General features: G+C 31.7%; 1 protein-coding gene across 1 annotated transcript in view; it reads left to right on the top strand.

The window, feature by feature from the left end:
• The window catches only part of LOC108916123 (tyrosine-protein kinase Dnt-like), a 58,369-nt gene extending 53,814 nt beyond the window's left edge, over positions 1–4,555 (top strand). Inside the window, exons 11-12 of the mRNA XM_018722326.1 lie at positions 3,812–3,948; positions 4,444–4,555. Of these exons, the coding sequence (XP_018577842.1) occupies positions 3,812–3,948; positions 4,444–4,555 (249 nt within the window). The remainder of the gene's footprint in view (positions 1–3,811; positions 3,949–4,443) is intronic.
• The last annotated feature ends 21,538 nt before the right edge of the window (positions 4,556–26,093 follow it).

Below are 26,093 nucleotides of genomic sequence, written 5' to 3'. Positions count from 1 at the left end.
CCCAGCGTTGTGTGCGTTGTTTTGAAAGTGCGAGATAGTTGAGCACCTTGAAAACGTACATTTTTACTTTTATATTTCCTTTTTACTTTAAATTTGAAAGTAAGCGAAAGAGGCTGATGAGAAATAAAGTTGAAGGTGCTATCGTTATTATAAATGGTAATAAAATCCAATAATTACCGGTATTTTTTTTTCTTGTTTCATTTATATTTATTACGGTCATTACTTTCACAACAAAGGCTTAATTGTTGTTAGTTAATAATATCAACTGAAATCAATACACATGCGCCATATTAAAGAACAATTAGACGCAAAAAGTATCAATTACAAAACAGAACCATTACGTAAGTTTTTCTAGAAAAATATACCATTGTTTCGCTTCATTTAAATCACTTGAATATATAGGTGATGAGACAATATAACTAATTAATTCATAAAACTATCTACCCACTCGACAGGCACCCGAAATCCAACAACTTGAATTTAACAGTTGTTTAACTTTTCTTAATTTTGTTTAAATATCCTTGAGATGGAAATTATAGACACGAACGTAGAGAACGGCGAAAATAATAAGCGAGATCGTTTTATTTTTTCTACGGCTACGAAGTGACAGCTGGTTCAAGGTCACAGATGATCATATTTAAATAACAAAGGTGCCGACGGCGACGCAGTGATGGTTCAGTGGAAACGTCTTGTTTTTAACGTTGATGAACAAATTTCGTATATGTGGAACACTGACTAACTGGATGCTAATAATATGCCATTCTCTAATGAATAAAATACAGGGTATGAAATTTATGTACGTTTCCCTTAAAATTACGTATCCATTTTGTACTGCAAGCAAATTGAATTCTTAACAGGACATTTCTTTCATAATTAAATTTTTGGTATTAGTTCAAATTTATTACTAAAATTTATACGCTCAACTTTGAAGTCGAAATTTGCGTTACCCCGACCGACCTTTTGTAGAAAAATATCTGCACTTCTATGCCGTACCACTCCAGGCTAGTTCATTTTGTTATGATTTGAATGTCACGGAGTGAAGGTCAATTAGTAAATGCAGTTGAATAACGATTTTTAAGGCATTAATTATTATTATTCATTCTTGGAATTTCAGCGAGTGAGAATTTGTTCTTTAAAGACACGCTTTTTTTAATGCCAGAGAAAGGTGTTACATTTAAGCTCGGTATAAAGCAAAGAAATTTACGCAAGTACAAATCAGGGAAATAATCTTCAACCGCTTTTGGAAAACTGGAAAGAATATTTTAAAAGTTAAATTGATCTGTACTTCCTCGAAATAAAATTCTGTTTAAAGGGAACTTATTAACCAAGAGTTGTACCTATTTCTTTCTACACGACCTACAATATGTGTGTCAAAATGTGTTAAAAACATGAAAAACAATTGCGGCTACGTAATTATTCCGTCCATACATGTACGTAAAACATGAAACATTCTACCACACGCTACTATGGCTTACCTTGAAATTTTCTTTATTGGTAAGTAAAAGCACCTTCTAGAATGTAACATATTACTTGTAAAAATTCACCCAATTTTGCCTCCTAACTACCTGATTTACGTTCCAACGTCCTATACGAGACACAACGTAGCTCTCGACAGTTTTTTTCGCTTTACAATTTAGTAAATCAGTAAAGACATTTTATGATACGATAAGCGATATTTAAGAAACTGGGAATCAGTTGGTGGCTATATAGGGTGGAAACGAAAAATTTCAGCAAATGAACAAATCGAATACCACACATATTTTTTCAGCGAGCAGGAAAAGGTTAAATTCACAACTAACGAAGTGTGACATACCCTACATTTTAAAAATATTTCGAAATGCACGAGCACGATTTTTACTACTACTCGGGTTTAAAATAGAAATAGTTTTCACAATTGCGTAAAAAATATGTAAAAAATTGTGTCGAGGATATGAAATCGATTTGAAGTTTAAGTTTAATAGACAGTAAAGTACCGTGAAAAGTTGACCCATCACAAACAAAACGTAAAAATAACAGGGAATAAAATCCAAAGTCACTCGAAAGCTTGGCGTTACGAAAGCGTTGTTAAAAAAAATTGTAGCATTTCAGAACATTGTAAAAATTATTAACTTCTACTTATCCCTATTCCTGAATTTGTTTTATTTGTCCTTAAGGTACCCATCACTGTTAAAAAATGTAATCAAGTATTATTTTTTTATTTATAATGTTCGTTATTGGCGTAAGATTTCTGATCATGCAAGGAGTATTTTTATTACCATGTCATATAATTTAGTAATATAGAATTTCACTTTTAAGAAATTGTTACACACCAGCATAAATAATACATAAACAAAAGGCAATGTCTCAAAGCAGTTGATGAAATTCCTTCCTATTGCTTGAAAGGTTTGAGACGTTCCGATTCAGCAGGGAAATATTTTGCGTGTACCGCGATTGTTTCCGATTAAATCTCGGAAAGTAAACGGGATTACCTTCGCGGGTAAATTAGTTTTTAAAATTTTTACTAGACTTTTGAAAAAATTTTAAAAATTATTTGGTCCCTGAAAATTCTAAAAATAAATCCCCTATATTCGAGGGCATAGATTCGAAAATTATCATCAGATTTTATGTGGAACATGGTTTCAATGGGTGTCCAGATTCTGAGATCGATTGTCAACCATATATCGGAAAATAAAAGTGACCCATACAAATTACTTTAATTATTTACGTTATTTAATTTTTCAGAAAAAATATTTTTAAGAAAGAGCTACTTTTAAGTTTTTTTTTGGTTTTACTAATCTTTCGAATAACTAGAAAAATGTAAATATTCATTTCTAAAAAGTCTGAAAGTTCTCTCTTCTATATTACCGAAAATAAACGAAATCTGGACAAACCGATAACATTTTCGAGTTTTCCTAACACCGATATACCATTTTATAATGTTCTCTGATAAAAATATTATCCAAAAATACGACACCTACGCTAGCTGCCATACGGAATCGTTTTGGTTAATTTTCACTAGTCTTTTGAATAGGTCCAAAACCAATTCGAGGGCTTAGATTGCGAAAATGCGATATGTTTTTGCTTGTGACGTCTATTTAGACGAGCATTGTGATTTTTGTGACAAACCATACCTTACAGGTATGTTTTTTTTATTTCCACTAATCGTTCGAGTACATGAAAATACACGGTGATTCACAAATGGTGACCAAAAAAAAAAACCTTGTATTCTTTAGTGAATTTTAAGGACAGTCTTTCGTATAAAGTTTTTATCTCGGACTCTTCATTAAAAACATACAGGGTGTTAAACTTCAAAAAATATATTTAATTTTTTTAAATAATTTAAAAACTAGCTAGTGAAATAATTTGAAATTGGGCACATTTATTTACGTAAACATTATCCAAAATCTGAGGCCTTTTCCTAAAATTAAGGAGCTCCAGTGGCGGAGATACAGGGTATCGGTGGCATGTTTTTCTAAATAAAATAGTACGCCACTGCTTTACGGTAACAACCATGATATTTTCGGATGAGTTTTTCAATTTTCTACAAATTACTACTCTATTATGTTTTTCGAAAAAAGAAATAAAAATTTTATATGAAAGACCCCTTAAAATTCACCAAAGAATACGAGGTTTCATTTTTGGTCACCGTTTGTGAATCACCCTGTATTTTTTCGTTTGTAGTCCTTTTAGGTGCACAAACATTAGATTCGAAGAATTCGAATACTTTCCTAATCGAAAACAAAAAACTATACGCCGTTTTTACAATGAAAATTTTTTGCTGCTGCTGCGCTTCGGAACATAATCCTATTCATTTATTTTTTTTTTTTTGCAGTGGTCCTTCGGCGTAGTCCTGTGGGAGCTAACCACAATGGCCCAACAGCCGTTCCCAGACGTGGACCCGTTCGAGATGAGCACGTACCTAAGGAATGGATTTCGGCTTGGCCAGCCTCTCGGCTGCCCCGATGAACTGTAAGCCAGCCACTTCGTCGCGTTTTCGCTTTCCTTTCGACATGACCACTTTCGTTTTCGTTCTCACATAATATCATTATTTAATATGCAAACAATGTTTAAACGGTTTTAGAAATATATTGGTGATTATTACGTAAGCCACAATATTTATATTGACCAGCGGCGGAACATAAATTATTAATATATTGTTCTCAAGGAATTCTACGATGTTTAAAACTAAATTATAATTGCTTCCCCGCGTTTTTTATATTTGATTTGACGAATCAAAAAGAAACATCTAAACGAAGTGTCATAAACATAACAAGGAACGTTCCTTAAAACTTTTCGGATTTAGCAGTCGCAAATTTATATTCAGCAACAGCTAGAATATTTCTACTGCATACATGCCTGACGATTATTTCTCGACTGAGATTCTATTAGTATACATTCATTGTAACTGCCTCTATATCCTGACCTTGAAACAATTAACATCGAATTAACTTTTATTTATTTCAGGTTTGCCGTGATGACATACTGCTGGCTGAATTGTCCCACAGAAAGGCCTCAAATGAATCAACTGCTAGCGTATCTACAGGACTTTTACACCGCTCTATGCCGATTCGTCTAAGTATACCAGCACGGTATTATTATTAGTATTACTCGAACGGAACAAATTACTGATGTAATATCGAGTATAAATCAAAAATTCCATTAATTAATATTATTAAAAAAAATGTCACTCCACGATCATCTCTCTCATTTTTATCGGCGCGTTCTTCGAAACCATAGGAAAAATCAGTAACATTAAATAAACCCCTTAAAATGTAATAAACCTATCGGATATTTTTTTAACTCTATTATACAGGGTGTCCCGGTACTTGATACAAAAAAGGTCAAAATAATATCAGTTTTTCATATAATTTTTTTTCATACGGGCCTTCGTTAACAAGTTACGGGCCCTCAAAGGTGAAAATTAAAAAGTTAGAGGGCCTGTAACTTGTTAACGAAGGCCTGTATGAAAAAAATTTATATGAAGAACTTTGACCTCATCTATTCCTACTCGACTTTTTTGTATCAAGTACCGGGACACCCTGTATGTTTATGTAACCCCATCGCAAAAATTTGGTAAATTGTTCCAATATCGCACCCCCCCTCCCTTTTGCGCGGTTGAACTAAACGCACTCAATTATAGCGTAGATTTAACGATATTTTTTTATCGAATGGTGAGACTGAACCGTACTTAAGGCTTAAGATTAACGTTTAGAAATAAGTAACCGTGTTTCGAATATCGGAAGATAACTATCACTGTTCCAAAACCGCTAGTAATAGTTTCTATTTGCGTTGACTTTTGTTTCGCAAACACGAGTGATATTTTTAGAACTCTCTACAAAGATTTGAAAATAATCCGCTAAAAATATTGCGTTTTGACATCTTACTACGATGACCGTTCGTCCCATTTTTACAGCCGACACTGCTCAACGAGTCAGTTCATTTTCATTCAGACAGCAATTTATATAAATAAATATGTTGTATAACGTTACTCCCCAATGTGACCACCAGACATATACCGGTCTCGAATCCATCAATGCCTATGAAATAATTAAAAGAACTCACCAGTGTTGGGCAGTGTATAATAACAGTTCTGGTTAGCAGATATCTTGTTGCCTGGTCCAGCGCTTGCAAAATTCCCTGAAAGTATCAGATAGTTATAGATATACGGATAACCAAATTATTGTCGTTGTTAACATTAAGACGCATTATTTAAATTTTATCTGACTTACGAATGAAGTTTTATACTACCGGAAAATAAATTGGCCTAAAGAGATTAAACACTAGCAAGTTATTAATACCCCTATGTTAAGTGACAGAGACAAATAGAGCTGATTGATAGCAGGTAGATCTAAGCCAAAGATTATTTACAAGGGGTGTGTAAGTTTTAGCGTATATTTTGTTTATGTTTGCCCTAAGACAACAAAACTCCTGGAACGTTGAGAGCCTTTGTTTTTATCATTAGACGGATAGATTCCCTAAGTGGACTGCAAACAATCCCCGAGAGAATTACACGTAAAGTAAAAACTTATTTTCGTATTAAAATACGAGTCCCTTTTTTATAATAAATAAAGCTCAATATAAATAAGGTCTGGCTTAACTTGAGCGCTAAAATTGCAAACAAAACTAACACCGCAATCTTCAAATGTGTTTTTATTTATTACGCGGGACATTTTTTTTACGCATTCTAGATTAGTGTCGTTCGACCGTTAGCTGATCGCTGTTAGAATGTAGCATATAATTTATTAATTACGTACGTTCTGTTACATTTTACGAAGGAAAAGGTAAAACAGGGTTGTACTTATTATAATAAGTGTTGTTTAGAGGTAGATTTAAAAAAAAAATAACTGGGATCAACTGTTTTAGCTTAAATATACTGAATGTCCGATTAAAGGGAAATGTATATAAATCTGAGTTTAATTATAAGGATAAATAACAAGTTATTGCAAAAGTTGTGCGAAGTAACGCAAATAGCATGAATTGCGAAATTACAAAAAAAAAATGTATTCGCAGTACGGCAAATTATACTATAATGACGAAATTGTAGATTATAAAAGAATTAATATAATCAAAAAGACAATAACTTGTTATTACTATATATTGTATGTTGTTGAGGTATCATTGGCAATTAGAGCTAAATGCTTTTACATCTTTATCATCTTTGAATACAAACTTAAGTAAAAATGGATTAGTATTTAATCTTATCGTGCCAATGTCTATATGTTATTTAAGAAAAAGGAGTAATATAAACATAGTGTTACCCAAAATATATGAAAGAAACGATACTACAATTATTTATATGAATGTGCGTCTATATAATATATAAATGTTTACTACCATATTTTCGATAAATCTTTTTTCTGATTTAACGATTTATTGAGTGTTTCAGATGTTTGTAACCCTGTAATGGAAATAAAAATGTTCGAAGTCACAAAGCTTTCATTCTAGACAACCCTCCCTCAAACAATGTGAAACAAAAGTCTAAGTTTTAGTGATACATTAAAACATTTTAAATAACTGATATTTTTAATAGACAGATACCCTGGCGAATGGATTTTATGATGCACTAAAATGCGACAGATGGATCATATTTATTATTACATACACTTAAAACGAAAGTCGGGGACACAGTCTAGAGAAAAACAATTTCGTCTGCCAAAATGGTGTCCTTCAAATTTTCACGAGAATTATTTCACCGCTTTCGTAATAGGACCCTCAAAAATAAATTGTTGCTTCATGCATTTTTCAAATCGCCCGGATTCCTAACCTGTGAGGTAAACCTAAGTATGAGCTGGCGGAAAAGAGTTCTTAACAATTAGAAATAATGTACGGGCGCGTGAATTATTTTTACCGATGTTCTGAATTGTTCCAAAGAAAAAAAACTAGCTCGGTGCAACAATACCCAAGAACAAATATGCTGACAGGGAAAATATTGTAGCGTAGTCGGAGATGTATGGTTACAATGTATAAAAGAGAATGTAACTCATGCATATTTAGAAATGTATATTAACTACTTGCACTACTCTGACACCGAAACTACAAATAACCTTGATTATCATTAGGTAACACTTAGAATAAAACATTACAAATGTGGTACGTATAATCACATTTGTTATTGTTTCATACAAATAGAAAGGTAACAGAGTAGAAGGTTCCAATATTTAAATTCGTTACTAATAAATATTTAAATAAAATAGAATGCTGTCAGGATTCAGCAAAAATAACTTCGACTTTTTTTTCTACTGGAATGGAGTCCAAACGTAGATTTCAAGGTCCTTTCTAAACAAAAGTGTAAACTAAGCATTCACTTGCTACCTTGATGAAATGATAAATATAAATTAAAAGACAGAATTACTGAATGTTTGCTATCTCATTTGAGAACATTTCTTACATTAACGATAAACAAACAATTTCTGCTTACCAAGCGCTGAGGAAAAAAATATGTTTGACGGAAACCGACAATTATACATGAAACTTAAGGTTAATTCTAGCCTGCACCTTGGACTTTTTTACCGAAATCCTTCGGTCGACTAAAAAACGTAGACCACAAGAAAATTTTTAAAATTAACCGTTAATCAAAATATACGTGATTTGGTGCGACTAAAAATTAAAGGAAAGAGTAAAACTACGTAAATAAAAATATACACAAATATCAAACAGTATCTTACTATTCTCAGTGGGTTGTTAAAACATCTCGATAATAGGTACACTAGGCACAGAAATTAAGGGATATTAATAAAATCCCTAAATTTTGGGTGATTTTCAATGAGCTGTAACTTGGAGGGAAATGGTCGTAGAGAGAATAAAAAAAAGGAAATTGAAGCTTCAAGTGTAGTTTTCAGATCTGCAGTTTAAAATTTTTTAGAGAATTAAATTATCTAAAGCTCTTTTAGATAATTTAATTCTCTTCAATTTGAGCGGTTCCGGAGCCTTGTACGATTATTTGTCGCCGAGTTACCGTTGATCAAAGCAATCATTTTTGACTTTGGCCATCAATTACTCGGAAAATAATGGCCGTGCAGAAAATCCAAGCAGGGTTTTGGAAACTGCAAAGTATTCTCTACAAGTCGTAATTATGGGTTTTTGATAAAAAAAAAATGTTTTCAGTGAAAATATTGCTTAGAAAAAAAAGTAAAAAATTGCATAATTAGGGATAATTAAATAACTTGGCATAACTGGCAAATAATGAATAAACTAAGGAAACCCTGATAATTTCAAAACGCTGCGATTTTTTTTTCCTAATGCCCGGAATGTTTTTTGTCGTTTTGCTAAAATTTAATGTAATAAGTAAGTTTTCCCTTTTTATTAATTTTTTTAAGTTAAAAATGTTATTTTAGCAATAATCTATATTTTCTTCGTCAAAAAACGTTCATAATTCGAAAAAAAAATAAAAAAAAAAATTTCAAAATTGTTTTTTCCAAAGTAAACTTCAATTTTTAAAAAATAAGAACAAACAGTTTTTTTGGCGAAACCGATTTATTTTATTCAAAATACATCGATTTGCATGGTCTAAAAGCATATCGGATGAGTGTTTTAGACCGTCGGCCGAGATGTCCTTCGGGATGTCGGTACAAGCCTTTTGGAGGGCTTCTACGTCTGCAAAACGCTTTCATTTCATCGCCAACTTCCTTCTGCGCGATATTCTGTGGTAGAAATGTATACGCCCATATGAAGCATGCGCGCGCTGGCAAACGGCGCACAAAAACAACCGCACTGGGCGACTGGGCTATAAATCTCAGTTATTATCAGTTAAATTATCTAGCAGTGCAGTGCAGCAATGCGGAATTTGGTGAGATTCAGGTAATTTTAATTTATTATAGGCACCTTCTATTAGTCATTCATATTAAAAATGGGAAAGGGAGAAATAGATCTGACCTTGACACGCATAGTTTTTTGTTACACCTGTGGCTTTTACACCCTTATTGTATTAGATTAGTCAATTTTAGTTCCATCACATATGCAGAAGTGTTAAGTGTTGTTGTTGGTCGCGAATAATCGAACAAATCAACTACTCCGAACTTTATTAGCGAAGTGCTATGAGTGAATGTATTTTTAGCCGTACTGTCACTTTAAATAGGTATGTATAGTCTTTCCGATCTCAATTGAAGACCAAAGGACTAGGCAGCATGCACCAGATTCGGTCGCTGACGCAGCAACTCGACATTGAAATATTTGAAAAACTTGTTCCCATATTGATTTAGCCATACCCATATACAGGTCTGGTCGAAATAAACGTGGAAGTGGTAGAAATGTACACGCGTAGTTGAAGAACGCGCGCGCGGGCAAACGGCGTATAACAAAGTCGCACTGGGCGACTGGACAATAAATCTCAGTTGTTGACAAATTGCCTAGCAGTGCAGTGCAGCAGTGCGAAATTTGGTGTAATTCTGGGATAAATAATCATCACTATAAACGGGGTTTATCAATCAATCAAGTTTAAAAAAAACTTGAAATTAGTTCTTTATTGGATGCTCATCTTTGTAACGATGACACAAACGTACTCTCACTTCAGACCGAATAACTCCTCTTCTATTCGTCCAAATGTCACGAAATTTTAACAGTACGTCAGTGAAGGATCTGCCTTTCTAATGCTTGTAATTGTCACTATAAATACTCATTTTTAAAGAGTCCTGTTTATTTTGGGACGTACCGCGTATGTTTTTATTTGACTTTTAAAAATTGTAGTTAAGGAAAAATTTAACGGCAATGATGCGGGTTACTGTAGATACAAGCTTTCATTTGGATATTTTACTGGTACATTATACACATTTAATGAGTAAAATGTAAATCTCAAATTTTATATTTATTTCAACGTATCCACCAACAGGGAAAAGTAAAATTTATATATATATATTTCTGATAAGTAAACCGAGAATTTAACATTTATGTATGTATTAGAATTTATTTTAATTTTTAATAGTGTTTATTAATACTTTGTCTATCAAGCCGTCTGTCCGGCATACCGATACTGAAAATTACTCGATTAAATTACCTTATTGCCGTACATTTAGTTTAAATTACGACTGCCGAGTCGATAAAAAATACAAGGGTATTCAGATTTGGGTATATTTACGGAAAAAAAAAGGAGAATCAACATCGAAGGGTACCCACCAAGAGCCACATTTTTTGCCGTCGAATTTACGGCCCAGGGCAATAACAATAAAAGTGAAATTATACCATCGCATCGGCCATTGCGCCATAAAAATGCACCAATGGCAGGAAGGATCTTTTATCTCAAATACGTTCATAAACCTCCTTATTTGCTTTTCTGATTTGCAGTTGCCCCTCTAATATGTCGACAAAAACCATTCCCAAGGTTGACACTTCTTCGAAAATGGCCTCACTTTCAACGGCGTGGAAAGTGAAAACGTTTTTTTTTTCCAGGCATCTCACAATATTCTGATTTTGTTTTCTTTCCCGTTTCTCAACAAACGCAAGTCCTTTTTCCAGACAACAATTATAGATTTAGATTATAGGTTTTAGCAAATCACATAATTTTCAAGAAAAAATAAATCTACACGCATTTAAATAAATTCTCAGTAATGAATGTTGCACTGCATCGAGTCATTAGTATGAATATTTTACGTTACGTAAATCTTACTTGTGCATTTTTTTATATTCCCGCGAAATGTATGAATACGAGTCATAAAATAATTGTTACGTATTTCTTAAAAAAATATGCAGTGCATGTCCATGGATTTTTATGAAATAAAAGATCAAAGGAGGCAGCAAAACAAAGTTGGATGATTCAATGCGAGTTCTGAAAACAGTTCTCGATAATGACATATCCCCGAGACAGAGAAAAAAGATAGGTTGGCAGCGTGAAAAAACTTTCCTCAAGGTGAGGCGGAAAAAAATTGAAAATCGTTACATAACACCTTTAATAATGTTAATCACTGTTTACTTTACATACTTAAAATTCGTTATACCGTATAACGAACGCAACAGCTAATGGTTGAATTTTTATTTGTATTTTTTAATTCAAGGTTAAGTGTCGAGAAATTAATCTCGAATGTGACATTGAAATATATTTTTCCCAAAGAAAGGATCGGTTCTTATTTATAACAACACGTCATTTCATTATTTAACAAGTCTATTATTCATTTATTTACTTGTTTATCGCCGAACGCTAAACGTGTTAATTTGCCACCAATTTAACGGAAACAAATACGAACCTCTGGAACAACATCCACAATTAATTTTTTTCAATATTATTACTCCATTAGAAATACAAAACTAGCAATTAACAAATTGATTGGCAAATTATACAAAAAATATTGCTAATAATTCTTACGTAAGCAAACATGAATGGTATACGCGCTGATAAAAACGCCAGCAATAATACAGAAAAACATTGCGTGATAACAATAACGATAAGAATACCATCCAATAAGAAAGTCCGTAGTTCACGATAAGAATCGCGTCCAATGGGAACGGCGATGCTTGGTAATAAGAACACAAATAGCATAAATGACGAATTTGTAAGCAAATCTACAAATACCAACTGGCGAAAACGAAAATTCAAGATGAATAAAACGATAACGCCAACAAGATTTCCGCAATCGTGATAAGTATATCAATATCAAAAATATTATGTTGATACTGTAAGAAAACTGCAAAAAGGATACTGGAAATTAAATACCAGAAAACGCCAATAATACGAATTCCGATACCCAAAAAAACGATAGGAATTATATGAAAAGAATAATACCACAAACTTAAAAATGATGAAAGTGAAAGTAGAGACGCCAATGCCATCTAAAAGTAGATGTAAAGTCCAAAATAAGTACTGAATTTATGTATGACAAAATGGAATATTCTCAAACAAATATAAATTAAAATAACAAACCCATGTCTTTGTTGTGAATCAGATCAAATTACAAAATCATCGTTAATTATTAAACCCGTTTTGTGTGGTTTCTGCCAATTCAATCGAATACTTTTACCGACTGTAGCGGTTGCGGCAAAAAACATTTAATTCCAGTCTACTCTTTCAAATTTTGCATATGCAAACGTCACCATCGCTTTGTATAGCAGATAACAGCAAAATGAGTAAGCAATCAAATGATTTTTTTAATTACAATCGTTCGAGGAAATTGTATCTAATACCTGCCCAAATCCCTTGTTAAATTCTTCTTGTGATTCGACATTTCGGAAGCTAGAATGTTTCCAAAAACTTTTTTTTAAATATGGTCGTGATGTATAGATACTTCATTAATACCGTTTCGAATTGGGCTATTTTAATACAGTTTCGAATTAGATATAGTTCTGTATTAAAATTATATAGTACTGTTTCGAATTTGTTCTTTTCAGTAGGTACAGTTTCGAATACGATTTTTTTTTAATACAGTTTCGAATTAGATTTTTTTAATACAGTTTCGAATTGGATCTTTTGACTATAGTTCTTATTAGTATTATACACTACTGTTTCCAATTTGTTCTATTCAGTAAAGTTTCAAATACAATTTTTTTTAATACAGTTTCGAATCAAATTTTTTTAATATAGTTTCGAATTGGATATTTTGAGTAGGTATAGTTCTGCATTAGTATTATATAGTACTGTTTCGAATTTGTTCTTTTCAGTACAGATTCGAATATGTTTTTTTAATACAGTTTCAAATTAGATAGATTTCTGTATTAGAATTACATAGTACTGTTTCGAATTTGTTCTTTTCAGTACAGTTTCGAATATGTTTTTTTTTAATACAGTTTCGAATACAATTTTGTTTTAATACAATACAGTTTCGAATTCGATCATTTGAGTATAAAGTTCTGTGTTAGAATTATATAGTACTGTTTCGAATTTATTCTTTTCAGTACAGTTTTGAATAAATTTTTTTTTAATACAGTTTCGAATCCAATTTTTTTAATATAGTTTCGAATTGGATATTTTAAGTAGGTATAGTTCTGCATTAGTATTATATAGTACTGTTTCGAATTTGTTCTTTTCAGTACAGTTTCGAAAACGTTTTTTTTAATACAGTTTCGAATTAGGCGCTTTCAGTATAATTCCGAATTAGAATTATTCAACACAGTTTCGAATATTTCGGATAACTCAAAAATGATGAAAGTGAAAGTAAAACGCAATTGTCAACCAAGATAAACGTACAATTCAAAATAAATACTGACTTTATGTATGAGAAAATGGAATATCCCAAACAAATTTAAATAAATATAGCAAGCCGATCTCAAAGTAACAATTTTTTTTTGTTGTGAATCAGATCAAATTACAAAATCATCATTAATTATTAAATCCGTTTTGTGTGGTTTCTGCCAATTCAGTTGAATACTTTTACTGATTATAGCGGTTGCAGCAAGAAACGTTTTATTCCAATCTACTCTTTCAAACGTTATTGCTGCTTAGTCGAGATACAGCAGCCAGTGGAAAAATGAGTAGGAAGCAATCAAATGAATTTTTTACATTACAAACGTTCAAAGAAGCTGTATCTTCAATGACTAATACCTGCCTGTATCCCTTCTTAAATTCTTCTTTCCAAATTAAAGTTTATCATATACACATCCTGCCCACAATAATACTGATGCAATAGTTCTAAAGGTCGTACTTAGACTGCATTTACTAAAATATATAAAAGGAAACGCTAAATTACGCAGATTAAAAATATATAAAAATACAGGAAAAAGTCGATTAAGGAGTACAGTATTTAACATTTTGTCAACCGTTGAGTGTATACACAGATTTGTGTAAAATGCCGTTTCACCTGTTTCATTTTGTTAATTATTGACTGTTTTGTAAACCTGATGTCCCTGAAATAAGGTACAATTAATCGTATGCAATTTCTTGGCTTTGTTTATTTATTTCGCAATAATTTATGTACTTTACAGGTTGCTTCAAATATTTCATGTGTAGTGGATTAAAATCAAAAATATATATATAACAAGGTGAATAAATAAAAGACTAATTGTACGCATTAATCTTACAGAAGTAAAAAACCTGTATCGGTAAATGCTGAATAAATTAACTTTTTCTTGTTCAATAAGTCCCAGATAACACTCGATCACATCGCAAAAAAATATATTACAATTACAACAGAAAGAGAAGGAAAAACTATAAACAGCAACTCACAAATTTAAACCAATTCGTACCATAAATGTTTAAAGTTATCGAAAAAGGTAGGTATTTTTTTAAATATAGTCATGTTTCGAATACAATTTTTTAATACAATTTCGAATTTGTTCTTTTCAGTACACTTTCGAATTGGATCTTTTAAGTATAATTCTGTATTAGAATTATGTACTACTGTTTCGAATTTGTTCTTTTCGGTACAGTTTCGAATTAGATTTTCAGTACACTTTCGAATTGGATCTTTTAAGTACAATTCTGTATTAGAATTATGTACTACTGTTTCGAATTTGTTCTTTTCGGTACAGTTTCGAATTAGATTTTTTAATACAGTTTCGAAATGGATCTTTTGAGTATAATTCTGTATTAGTGTCATACAGGGTGATTCAGGACTTATCAAAAAAAATAAAAATTCTGGAGTACAGGGGACTCTTACAAATACAATTTTGTAAAGAAAAAATCAAAAAGGGCAGTTCGAAAGAAAATGATTTAAAAATATACTTCTGCACGGCACTGGAAACTGGTCCACTGTAAAACCTGACCTCGCACAATGCGATGGCTGCAAAGTGTGATAAAAACGGACAAAAACTTTCGCAAGGAAAGAAATACATAGAATTTTATAGCACCTATTTTATAAAAGCAAATTCAACTGCCTTTGCCGTTATTGTTATTATTAATTAATAAAATTAATTTGTGGTTTTGAATAATAAAATAATTTGACATACCTGATGTTACAACAACTGTTCAATATTTTATCCACCGACGTGTAAACACAAATGTTCTCTTGCTTCACCATAAATTAAAACGATATCCATACAACTCCGAGTTGCTATACACGCAAGCCATTTTTGACACTAACTACTAAAAAACTATTGTAAACACCACCACAGTAAACACTATCGCAACGACAACTATTATAAAATCAGATTTCAGTATTTGGAGTCGCCGAGGCCACGTGGCTTTTCACACGTATGAGGCTAGAGACTACAGCTGTCCAGCTATGTAATGGTTGAATGTACTACAACTTCAATAATATAATTTTTTTTCTCGAAAACTATAAGGATTTTACAATTTTTTTTTTACGATTTTAACTCTATTTCTCACACTGCACCTATTCCCAATTTTTTTTGGATAAGTTGTGAATCACCCTGTATAGTACTGTTTCGAATTTGTACTTTTTAGTACAGTTTCGAATTAGATGTTTTTAATAGTTTCGAATTCGACCTTTTGAGTATAGTTCTGTATTAGAATTATATAGTGCTGTTTCGAATTTGTCCTTTTTAGTACAGTTTCCAATACAATTTTTTTAATACAGTTTCGAATTAGATCTTTTTAAGACAGCTTCGAATTGGATCTTTTGAGTATAGTTCTTATTAGAATTATATACTACTGTTTCGAATTTGTTCTTTTCAGTACAGTTTCGAATACAATTTTTTTTAGTACAGTTTCGAATTCGAGCGTTTGAGTATAGTTCGGTATTAGAATTATATAGTGCAGTTTCGAATTTGTTCTTTTCAGTACAGTTTCGAATACAATTTTTTTTAATACAGTTTCGAATTGGATCTTTTGACTATAGTTCTTATTAATATTATATACTACTGTTTCGAATTTGTTCTTTTTAGAACAGTTTCGAATTCGAACTTTTGAGTATAGTTCTGTATTAGAATTATATAGTGCTGTTTCAAATTTGTTTTTTTCAGTACAGTTTCGAATAGAATTTTTTAATACAGTTTCGAATTCAACAAAATTTTTTCAGTAGTCTCGAATTTTTCAGTTGTTTTACAAGAGCTGTATAGAAACAAAACAGATAAAGACGTTCATTTATTAATAAAAATTGTTTCTGTATTCTTCTAAATTAAATGAAACTTATTTCATGAATAAGTTTTTAGCAAAATCAATATATTTACAGCTCTACTGAGTGGATGTATACTAAGATGAGGCCAGTCAGATTTGCAAAAGTTTAATTTTATAAATCAATCTAACCTTGCCAACTAATTTAACAAACGATGGAGGCAACCAAACAATTTTCTAAAATTACGCTTTGTTGGTATGTTATTTATCTCAACTGTACCGAAAATAAATTAGTTACATACATGAAGGTGGTTATTATCTGGACACAAAACGTTTTTGCCATTGTTCTATCCTTTACTGCTTTATTTACGTCAGTTCGTATTTTTTTTAGATTAAGAAGTTGGAAAAATTAATATAAAACATTTTTTATGGTAAATACAAGCAATGTCGAGTTTTTATTATTGTGGAAGTGATAAATTACAAAAGGAAAGTTCGCCTCTGTAGGCGCTAAAAACTTTCTTTCGGCAATTACTATTACCGAAAAATAAATAATCGGCGTGCAAAGTATAAAACCCGATCAATTAATAATATTAAAATGAAATAATGTCAAGTGTGTACCTGCTTATGTAACGCACTGATGCAAGAATTTTACGCAATATTTTGGCGATATCTGTAACATATTTGTATGGCCGTTCATCCATAAGGGAAAGCTAAAATTTCGCCAGCACAATACCTTTCTCAAAATGTTAATATTTGTATAATGTTGCTAATTTAAGGAAACGATATTTATGGTCTTTATGAATTTTTTATTTTCCGTGTTATGCGCCTCGAATAGAGAGAGAGAACGCGACATAAACTTCTGTTGTTTCTATTGGTCTGCTTATGTAAATACGTCGAATATGTACCAGACAAATCGTAAATTTTCGTTATTTAAGTCTACCCTCACGGCAAAGCCTTTTATTGTACCTCAAATATTTGGCAGGCGGTTACTAAACCACTAATTTACCATCTCCCACATAATCTAGTTTCCGTTGCCTCCCAAAAATTTTAATTCTGTTTGTCCACAATTAGACATTTTCTGTACAAATACAAAGCAGGTGCATTACACTTGAACCATTAACTTTTTACATACAAAATATACAGATATAAAAATTCTTGTCGATACTCTTTATGTCGATTAAAAAATTTACACTAAATTACAAAAAAATACCAGTGGCGTAACACTGATCAAAACATGATCCTTGGAAAAAAAATTGCAAAGATCGGGTGACTCATAACTCTGAATGCTTGCAATTATTGTGGTTGTGTTGTCGGAAATACCAATTAATTTTATTAATTTATGTGGAAACGAAAATCCGCCAAATTTCGTGAAAACTTTTACTTGCAAAAGAAACCTATTAGTAAAAGTTAAAAATCTATTATGTCATCTCTGTTTTGTTCCACTTTCCATCTGATCAAATATTATATAATTAAAGTAAACATTAGAAAACCGAAAAAATAATTGCATACACCGTACAGTAATAGAATAATTAAGAGAAAGCAACATGTACAATTGTACATCGGTCCTGGTCCTAGGCATTTTTTGAATTTGTACCATTGTAACGTGGTTCGAGGATTATTTAATAGTGGGCCACGGTGATTCGACGGCTGCGAAGAAAGTAAACGGTGAAATTATCTTAAAATATTAAAAAGTTCCCCGAGTAGACGAATTTGGTTCTTTTAAAATAAATACTTAGTAAAGGTAGCACAGTACACATAATACCAATTCAAAGCTACTTTCACCAAAACTAACCAAGACGTTACTATATACTTATGTAATAGGTGTGTGCACATATTTTATAGAAATTAGTTTTGATACCGAACAGGCCCTGTTAATATAATAATAACCACTATACTTGCTCTATTTAGACTATTCATTCGAGGAGAGTAGTTTTGATGACGGGGGGGCACTTTGCAAAGCAAACTAAGATTAATTATGTAGTTCTTTGAAAGATATTCCAGTCGGTCTTGTTAAACGTTAAATAAATATGCCGTTTAAATTCTTTTACTGCTCCGCTGTGTTCACTCTTCCTTTCAATGTCAGAAACGGAAGATAATTTTAAATATCATTTACCAACTGGACTGGCCGGTGCGATATTTTTATTATTAACGTGGGCACGTTATTTGCTTTACAAATGTATGTACTACATTCAGCTGTTGCCATTCGTAAGGACAATTCTTGATGTTTAACAAATGTTAACTGAAAACGAAAATGATCTAATTATTTCCAACAGTACTACGACACATTTAATTCGTTTGTCTTTTTTGTATTTGTATCTACACTAATGCAAAAAGTTAAAACGTCAAAAGAATTTCCGCGATTTTTGACAGACTGTATTTTTGTGAAAAATGGACGTAAAGGGAATTTAAAAAAAGCATTTTGAAGCTCTAAGATTCTAGTTTTTAGATCTTTCGGTCGAAATTTTTTAGGTGCGACGGTAATCATGCAATTCTAAGAAGTGCGACAAAAAAATGTTGCAATTTTTTTTCCAAGGACTTGGAAAAAAATTGTTCAGCTAAGCCATTGCATGGACAAGATAGCTTGTTTATTCAGCTCCAATTTCCTTTTTTTTTATTTCGATACGACCATTTTTCATCGATAGATCGGACTTTTAACGGAAAAGGATCCTGTTGTCTTCAATCATCGATATCTCGGCGACAAATGGTCGTACAGAGAGTTGAGGGACAGTTTCGAAAACTGAAGTAAATTTCCTATAACATGTTGCCGCAACTTTTCAGAAAAATAATTATTTTTTTTTCATCATTTACAAGAATTTTAAAAATCAGGAAAAAAAGTACTTCATGATTTTTTAGAAAATTGACGGCTAAATTAGAAATATTCACGAAATGACTTTTAGTGAAGTTTCTTTGTTTCAAACAGTCAAACTTTTAAAGAAAATTAAAGGGTCACGTTTTTTGAGCTTAAACACTTCATAATCATGATTAAAATGGAAAAATAAAATTTGTTTTGAGGTTTTCTCACATTTTCACCGCAAATAACGTTTAAATTGATGAAACAAAAAAAAAATTCGAAAAATTTTCGAAATAATTTTTGATAGTTTTTTTTTGGTTTTTTTTGAAAAACCTTCCGGACATTGAAGAAAACAAAATCCAATCCTTTTAATTAAATTAAAACTAAAGTTGATTTTTGTGCAGTCTGTAATCACTTAAAAAACACTTTTTTCAAAACTACCCTTTTTCTTCTCTAAAAAAAAATTTAAAATTGCTATTTTTTTTTCATCAATTTAAACGTTATTTTCGGAAAACGAGAAAACCTCAAAAACATTTTTTTTCCATTTTAATCATGATTTATGAAGTGTTTAAGCTCAAAAAACGTGACCCTTTAATTTCTTTCAAAAGTTTGATTGTTTGAAACAAAGAAACGGTTGGCTAGATCGAGATGAAACTTCACAGGGTTCTTCTGGGTATATCGAACTTTAAAAGTCATGCTTAACATTAGTTATTTCATGAATATTTCTAATTTAGCCCTCAATTTTCTAAAAAAACGTAAAATTCGTGTAAAAGATGAAAAAAAATTTTTTTCCGAAAAGTTGCGGCAGCGTGTTGCAGGAAATTTATTCCAGTTTTCGAAACTACCCTTCAATTCTCTGTACTACCATTTATCGCAGAGATATCGATGATTGAAGACAAAAGTCCGACATTTCAATGAAAAATGGTCGTATAGTAATTTAAAAAAAAGGAAATTGAAACTGAATAAACAAGTTATCTGGTTCATGCAATGGCTTAGCTGAAAAAAATGTTTCCAATGGACATGGAAAAAAAAATATGCAAAAATTTTTTGTCGCGCTATTTCTTAGAATTGCATGATAACAGTAGCTCCTAAAAAATTTCGATCGAAAGATCTAAAAACTAGAATCTTAGTGCTTCAAAATGCTTATTTTAAATTCCCAATACGACCATTTATTACCTAATTTCGGTCTGTCAAAAATCACGGGAAAATTTCAAAAATTCTTTTTACCCTTTAATTTTTTGCATTAGTTGATAATAACCGAGTGGACACAAATCAGTTAACATAGCCGGTAGGAAGATGTTACCATTATAAGTAATAAGTTATGTAAAAAATTTGATATACAGCCGAATTGCTGAAATTCTGGCAGTTGAGTTTTGGCAATTAAAAATTTAGAAATCTAGGATGTACAGTTCATTAACTAACTGCAGGTACCTATTATATCAGTCAATAATTAAGTTTTATCAAATTACATCACCAGATAGGATGTAATTTGACAGATGTCTTTCACTTTCCATATCAGAATATTTCTGCGACTTTCGTAATAATTTCTGAACAATTTAAGATGAAGATTTGGCTATACAGGCTGTTTCAAATTCGCTTCTCACTACAGAAAACTCGGAAACGGTAAAAGATGGGGGCTAAGTTGCATAATCAGGGGACCAACATTATGCCTCTAAAAAATCAAGGCTAACATGATTAGTTTTCGAAATATTTGAAAGAAACCGATATTTTGGAAATCCGTTTTTGTTGTAATGTTTTAAAAGTATAATATTCATTTGGAGTTTTGGTTCTTTGTACGCGTTTTTAAGAATTAATTTGTCATAATGAAATTAAAACTCTAATAATGTTTTATTGTAACGTGTGATGGTAATAGTTTAAACAACTAGGTGGATTTCACAGTGTCTAACGACACTTAGAGTGTACGATAATTCAATAAACATAGAAATCTAAATAAAAAATTTAGATAAATTCGGAACGAATACATTGAAGATGAATTTTTCGATACAAAACGTCTGAATCTGGTTCGGGCTGAACCAGTACAGTATTGGGGGTCATGAAGGCTTGCAAACAAAATTATTTAAAAAAATGAAGTTGATGATGCTCCTGGAGGACCAAACGTTACATATAAAAAAGTTTTCGTGTTTTTTCAAATATTTCGAAAACGTTAGCCCGGATTTTTTAGAGGCATTATGTTGGCCCCTGATTATGCAACTTTGCTCCCATTTAAGCTACTTCGTATCTCTTACCGTTTCCGAGATTCCTGTAGTGAGAAGCGAATTTGTAACAGCCTGTATATCCGAAGATAATAACGAAATTTTGCATATGATTTGATCAACTGGAGTTTTGGATGGAACAGTTCAAAAACAACATATTTACACTTGGGAAAAAAACTGCGATGTTGACGAATTAATAACTCGCATAATCGAAAAACTTCCGATTATTAATGAAAATCTATTGGAGCGAATAATATCGAATTTCATAGCCGGATTACAACACTGCAGAAACCTGCGCTCGTCATTTATGTGACATTATATTTTAAAATTACTTCGTCGTAAAAAACTTTATTAAATACTCATTCTTTTGCAATGTCCTTTATTTTGTTTAGCCAACCGGTTTTCCGTTTTATTTGGAGAGCGATTTTAGCCGATATCGTTTCTTGCAGCCGGAATATTAATGATTTTTTTTTTCGATATAGCAAAATTCCGTTACCCAATCGATTTCCACAAACCGAATTTTTCCGCAAAAATTCTTGTCCCACACAAAAACGGGCCGCTCTGAAAAATCGCTAGACAAATAATTTTCAGGTTAAATAACACACACACACACACACATTCGAAAGTTAGGCGCAACGATGAAAAAAGAAAGTTTCACAAAATCTATACAAATTCCTTCATTTACCATGAAGTTTCCGTTTGGTTTCTATTATTAAATTAATTTTTTTATCGGACCTACCTAGATCAGTTCAATCAACAAAACGCGATTTTGTAAAATATTTTCTTAATAAACGGATTATTCTGTTCATAAAATTTTATCCATTTTTTTTAAAGAACAATTTAATAATTGTCGCCTATTGCAAGTACAGTGTAACCAATTACCATATCAAATCCACAAAGTATATGTTAACACCAATAAAACTGTTCAATGCTCTTTCTTGCGGCCGTTTGTAAATAATGGAAACTGAAATATTACGGCACACACAATTATGAACGAAATTGGCAGAATGACCCAAAAAAATAAAGGGCAAGCGGCTATAAATCCGGACGATCAGCGGGATATTTCTGTTTTAAAATGTCGCTCTTCTTATTTGGCATAGCAAATCAAACGAAATGGTGCGTAAATGTGCGAAAATATTTCTGTGTTGTGTCAACTAGACACTGCATTAGCAAATAAGGTGAAAGTAAACTGTGCCACAATAAAAAAAAATAGGAAATGTTTGTTTTAATTTGGGCAGTCCAATGAAGTATAGGTCGTGCAATTCAGAACAATATGTACTCGGTTAACAAAGGCAACAAATTAAATATAATAAAATTATTTCATTACCTACTAAATTTGTTGCTGAAATTCCTACCGTGTTGCCCAACATGGAGATGTTCCAGTAACGGTTAATATGTAATTAGACTGCAATTAGTTTGGAATAAGACGAATTGTGAAATTGTGTTTCTATTAATAACACATTATGAACATCATTTTTTTCCCTGTTAATTATATACCTGCATTAAAACCAGTTATTTACAATAAAATATCACAGCGTAAATACTAAACATGAAAACGCATTAAAAATATCCCAAAAAATAATTTATGCTCTTTAATCATTGAATTAATAAGAAATTGTGTCGTTTTTATTTTATTGTAAAGTATATTCACGTGCTCCACGAAAAACTAAAAAGACGACGGGAACTACAGGGTGTCTCAATCTCGATAGTATGAGCCTACTGTGAGGATACAAAAAATTTATATAAAATTTGGGAAACGCGGTGTTAAATGGGTAGAGGTAAGCTCCGTTTACAATCGAAAGTATTATCTTTGACGACTAATGACGTCATCAATTGTATTTTTTTCACCCAAATTTTTTCCCGTTAAAAAGCTCTCTTTTTTCTAATAAACTTTTATTAGACAAATTTCTCTGCATTACTTCCCGTTTAAAAGTTATAAGCAATATCGTCCTAAAGAGTCTCGAAAGAAATACCACCTAAAAATCACGTTAGCGGTGGAAGGATCCAGTAGTCGTTGGAAAATAATTGAATGTTCGTTGTTTAAAGTGCATAAATGTCATTAAGAATAAGAATAAATAAAAGGATTAAACTCGATAATTCTTTAATACAGTTAAAACAAATATCGTCCTAAAGTCTCTTTAGGGCGATATTGCTTATAACTTTTAAACGGGAAGAAAAATTTCTCTAATAAAAGTTTATTAGAAAAAAGAGAGAGCTTTTTAACAGGAAAAAAAATTTCTGGAAAAAATATAATTGATGCCGTCATTAGTCGTTTCTGTCATATCCCAAAGATAAAACTGTACAATCAATTATCTTAAATGTAACATTATTATTTCTACGCGATGTTTTACGTGACAGAGACAGAGAAATTGTAGTTTGGCAAAAACGTTAATTTAATAATAGAAACCAGGCAAAAAAGTTCCCGTTAAATGAAGAAATTTATATAAAATTACGAAATAAATCTGCAAACAATGCATTTTCTCTTAATAATGTAATTGCATCTAAAAAAATGTATTACCAATTCAATATGATAATACCAAATTATACTTTCTTAAACATGCCCCACAGTGGAATTGAGATCAAAAATTAATTATGCAATAAATTGCTTTTAATCGAGATAATAGCACTGCACTTATTACGTAATTTTTAACTCGCTTTCTTAATGAAGCAAAAAGTAAATATATGATTAATTTCTGTACAACAGGTCCATAGATGTTTATTAAAATAAGTTTAGTCCAAATAAAATAAAATTATGAATTATAATTAAAAAACTGAGGATGTAATTGGAAATAACAAAACCCGTTGTAGCTGTTGTTAGATTATCCAATGAACACAAAATAGGTAAGTAGTTGTTTAAGTTTGTTGTTTGTACAGTACCTAACTATAAATTTTGTAAACAGTACTATTTCATGTACAATTATGTAGTCCCTTACGAAAGTCACAAACATTTATCTTTATTATCAAATTTGGCAATGACCCAAATATGCTACAGATACTTTTATGAATTTAAATTAATATCGCCGTTCATTTGTCTCTGTGGTTTCGTACACCTACCACCGGCTCGGAACAATAAAAACATTTCTCACGTACCGGCTAATTTTACTCGAAATATTTTTTACAGAAGGTCACCCTTTTCACCGATTTCTCAACTTTCCTATAACCCGGGGCAACCGGCGAATTTTAATATCCGCGGTATTTCGCAGAAGCTTGTGCGAAAATTACGTTCAATTTATCATTAAAGAAATGTTCACTTTTATCAAATCCTTATTGTCGAGATAATCAAAACCAATTTTTTCATTAGAAGCACCCCTGCCTTACCTATTTTTTTATCGAGAATACATCAGGTATTTTCACGTCTGTTTCGAATTAAACCCCATCGATTTGAATGCCATTTTGTGTCCCACGTGCCATTAGACCGATTCATATCTTTTAGTTGTCTTCCAATCATATCCCAAACATGTTCAATGGGACTGGGGTCTGGAATCGTGCTGGCCAAGCCGTAGCACCAATCCTAACTTACTGTAGTCTGTTTTGGTTGAGACCAATAGTTCTGCAACACTCCATTGTTGCGTTTGACCTAATTCCGCTCCGTACCAGCCGTCAATTTATTTTGTTCAACCCCGTAAAGTGCTGCAATTCATCCTTGAATTTATTCACTCTTTTGCTATTTTGAAACATACGCTATTATTACTATTAGCGAGTTCCTATAAGATCACGTGCTAAAGTGGCTACAACTCCGTTATTTTTAGAATTACTACAGCCGCAGATTCGTCATAAATATTACTCCATTGCAACAATGTCCGTTGGGCTGGCGAGCCTGTAATACTTTTTTGCCGCCGATTTTAGAAACTTCTGCGATAACGGAGATGTTTATAAATACCGAACTGGAACAAGAAATACAACACAAACTGTTGAATGCAAAACGGTCTAACCAAAACATCGCACCCGTTTTTCGTGCATGTGTTCGTTACGCGACAGCGGTTCTCAAACTTTTGGTAGCTGAAGAAAATGTATTATCAAGTTTTATTACTCCTTTTAATTATTTTAAGTTAATATTGAGGATGAAATAAATTTAAAATGTTCCTATTATTAACAAGTGTTGATTAATATTTTTCTGTATGTGTTTATTGTAATTTTAAATCTATTCAAATCCGATCGACATAATTCGATATCGCTTTCTTTTTTGTTGTTTTTATCCTTGACATTACGATTGCAGTTAAATTCTTTCACACCTATACGAATTAAATATCATTTTTAATTTAATTTCGGGAGTTTCATCAAAAATACAAGTTTCTACGAAACAAGGAATTTTTCGAATCATGGCCTTACTAATTAAGTTTTTGGCACTTACCGCTGCTTTTGTGAAATCTTCTTTATAAACAACTGAATCTATTACCTGTTTGTGTATCTGCCAAAATTATTTTAATCGCTTTGTTGCAAAACTAGAGATGTTCCAACAATTTAAAATTTTTCATTCTAACCAAAGCAAATTTAATACTTAGTAACTGTAACTGAATTTACAATCGTGGCTCGCCTTTCAAAGGAAACATTCTAAGTTTAATAAAAAAAAAACCAGAATTGCGTCGGTTATTTAATATGGACAAATAAATTTTTTTACAAAATCTGTATTTATTTTAAATAAGTAGCAAAACGCATATTCTGTCCTGTTGTTTCTGTGACCCAGTTGCGGTTTTTTAATATTACACGCCAACTTAGAAAATAGAATACAAATTTACTATTT

The sequence above is a fragment of the Anoplophora glabripennis genome, unplaced genomic scaffold, assembly GCF_000390285.2.
Source record: "Anoplophora glabripennis isolate ALB-LARVAE unplaced genomic scaffold, Agla_2.0 scaffold2, whole genome shotgun sequence".
NCBI lineage: Eukaryota > Metazoa > Arthropoda > Insecta > Coleoptera > Cerambycidae > Anoplophora > Anoplophora glabripennis.
The sequence above is the reverse complement of the archived record's forward strand: the minus strand, read 5'-3'. Positions and strand labels throughout refer to the sequence as shown.